General features: G+C 59.5%; 1 protein-coding gene and 1 pseudogene across 1 annotated transcript in view; one reads left to right on the plus strand and one right to left on the minus strand.

The window, feature by feature from the left end:
- LOC104984276 overlaps positions 1-696 on the plus strand; it is a 32225-nt pseudogene extending 31529 nt beyond the window's left edge.
- The window catches only part of VOPP1 (vesicular, overexpressed in cancer, prosurvival protein 1), a 174767-nt gene extending 173695 nt beyond the window's left edge, over positions 1-1072 (minus strand). The window contains exon 1 of the mRNA XM_010833932.1: positions 867-1072. Coding sequence (XP_010832234.1) covers positions 867-920 — 54 coding nt within the window. The 5' untranslated portion in view covers positions 921-1072. The remainder of the gene's footprint in view (positions 1-866) is intronic.
- Between the last annotated feature and the right edge of the window lie 732 nt (positions 1073-1804).

The raw sequence follows: 1804 nt of genomic DNA on the forward strand, positions 1-1804 counted from the left end.
TTATAACTTGTATTTCTTTACAAATGAAGAAAACCAAGGAGTCATTTCCAGAGATGTACTACCTAAAATAGAAAACGTAAGATACTCATCCTCCATTTACTTAGACTTCATTAACAATATTTTCCTTTAAAATAATGAAGCCAAGCAAGAAATGGAACAAGCCCTAATCCACACTGCACCCCAGTACCTACCCCCCAGCTCACATTTTAAAGAATCCGTTTTATCAAGGAGGGGGTGACCCCATCCGAGGGAGCCCCTTTCCAGCAGTGGGCAGTCGAGGTCTCCACGAGGTTGCGGTTACCGGCGCTTCCTCCGTAGTCGTTTCAACAAGTCCCGGGTCTCGGCGCCAAAAGGCCACACCCACCACGCCATCTCTTCGGAGGTTTTCTCTCGCATCTGAAGACTCTGCGCTCCATTTTCACAAGCGAGGACTTCTGCTCTGTCCCGCCATTTCACTCGTGCTTCCGTGACGTTTCCCACAACCACGCATCCGCGCGGTCGCACCTGGACCCGGCGGCGCCCCAGCCCCAAGCCCCAAACCACTGGGCGCCTGGAATCTCTGCCTGCACCGCACCCGAGACCCTCACCCAGACCAGAGCCGAGGCCCCGGGGGGTGAACCGGCGCACAGCGCGCAAAGGGTGCTCCTGAGTCCTCTCTACTCGCGAGAAACGATAAATGCGGGGCGGGGGGACTGAGGGCCATCAGAAGAGCCGGGAGGGCTCGGGCGACCCTGTCACCAGGGCCCAGAGCCTTCCGCACCGGGGCTCTTGCGGGTCGGCGAGCCTTTGGCTCTCGTCCCTCGGCCCCCAGGGCTCCTGAGGACGGTCGGTGCTGCTCCCGCTTACCCCGCCCGGCCCGGCCCTACCTCCACCAGCAGCCCGAGCAGCAGTGCCGCCACTCTCCAGGCCAGGCTGTCCATGGCTGCACGTCCTCCTGGTCACAGGCGCGGGTCAGTAGCACTTCCCCTGCAAGGCGGCCAGCGGGCTGGCGGGCGGGATCCCAGCCTGGGGACCCAGAGGCACAAGCGGGCGAGCGGGGACCCGGGATGAGCCGCTCCGCCCTCGCCGCGCTCCGCCCCCGGCTCGCGCGCCCCCGGCTCAGCTAAGGAGTGTCAAGGGTCCTCCCCTCCAGAGTGCACGCGCCAGGAGCCAGGAGGCAAGTCGCGCGGCAGGGCGAGTGGAGGGAAGCTGCCAGCCGTTTGCTCCCTCCGAAGACACCGTCGTGTCACCCCTGAATAGACCTGGTAAGGTTTATAAAAGAAGCAGTCTCCGCCGTGTGAGGCTTGTTCCAAGGAGGCACATGAACCTATTGTGTGCCTGCAGGTTCTTCGTCCCTCTCATCCCTGCGCTTACCGTGGGATGGTACACCCTCCCCACGTGTGACTGCAAGGATGGCCAAAGGATGAGGAGGCAGACCGAGAATGGAAGGCTCCCTATGCCTCATCTCTCACTTAAATGTGGTGCTTTCATGCCCACGTCCCCCTGCGCTGTCCCTGCATGCACACCCTCTACATCTGGACCATGTTGAAGCCCACCGTCCCGCTGGTAAGCTTGCAATGTCCTTCGCCTCTGCTGAACTGACTTTCCACCCCTCAGTACCACGTGAAAAGAAAGAAAGAAAGTTCAGTCGTGTCCAACTCTTTGCGACCCCATGGACTGTACAGTACATTTAATTCTCCAGTCCAGAATACTGGAGTGGGTAGCCTTTCCCTTCTCCAGGGGATCTTCCCAAAGCAGGGATCGAACCCGGGTCTCCTGCATTGCAGACGGATTCTTTACCAGCTAAGCCATAAGGGAAGCCTAA

Source organism: Bison bison, unplaced genomic scaffold (genome assembly GCF_000754665.1).
Source record: "Bison bison bison isolate TAMUID 2011002044 unplaced genomic scaffold, Bison_UMD1.0 scf7180017863959, whole genome shotgun sequence".
Classification (NCBI taxonomy): Eukaryota; Metazoa; Chordata; class Mammalia; order Artiodactyla; family Bovidae; genus Bison; species Bison bison.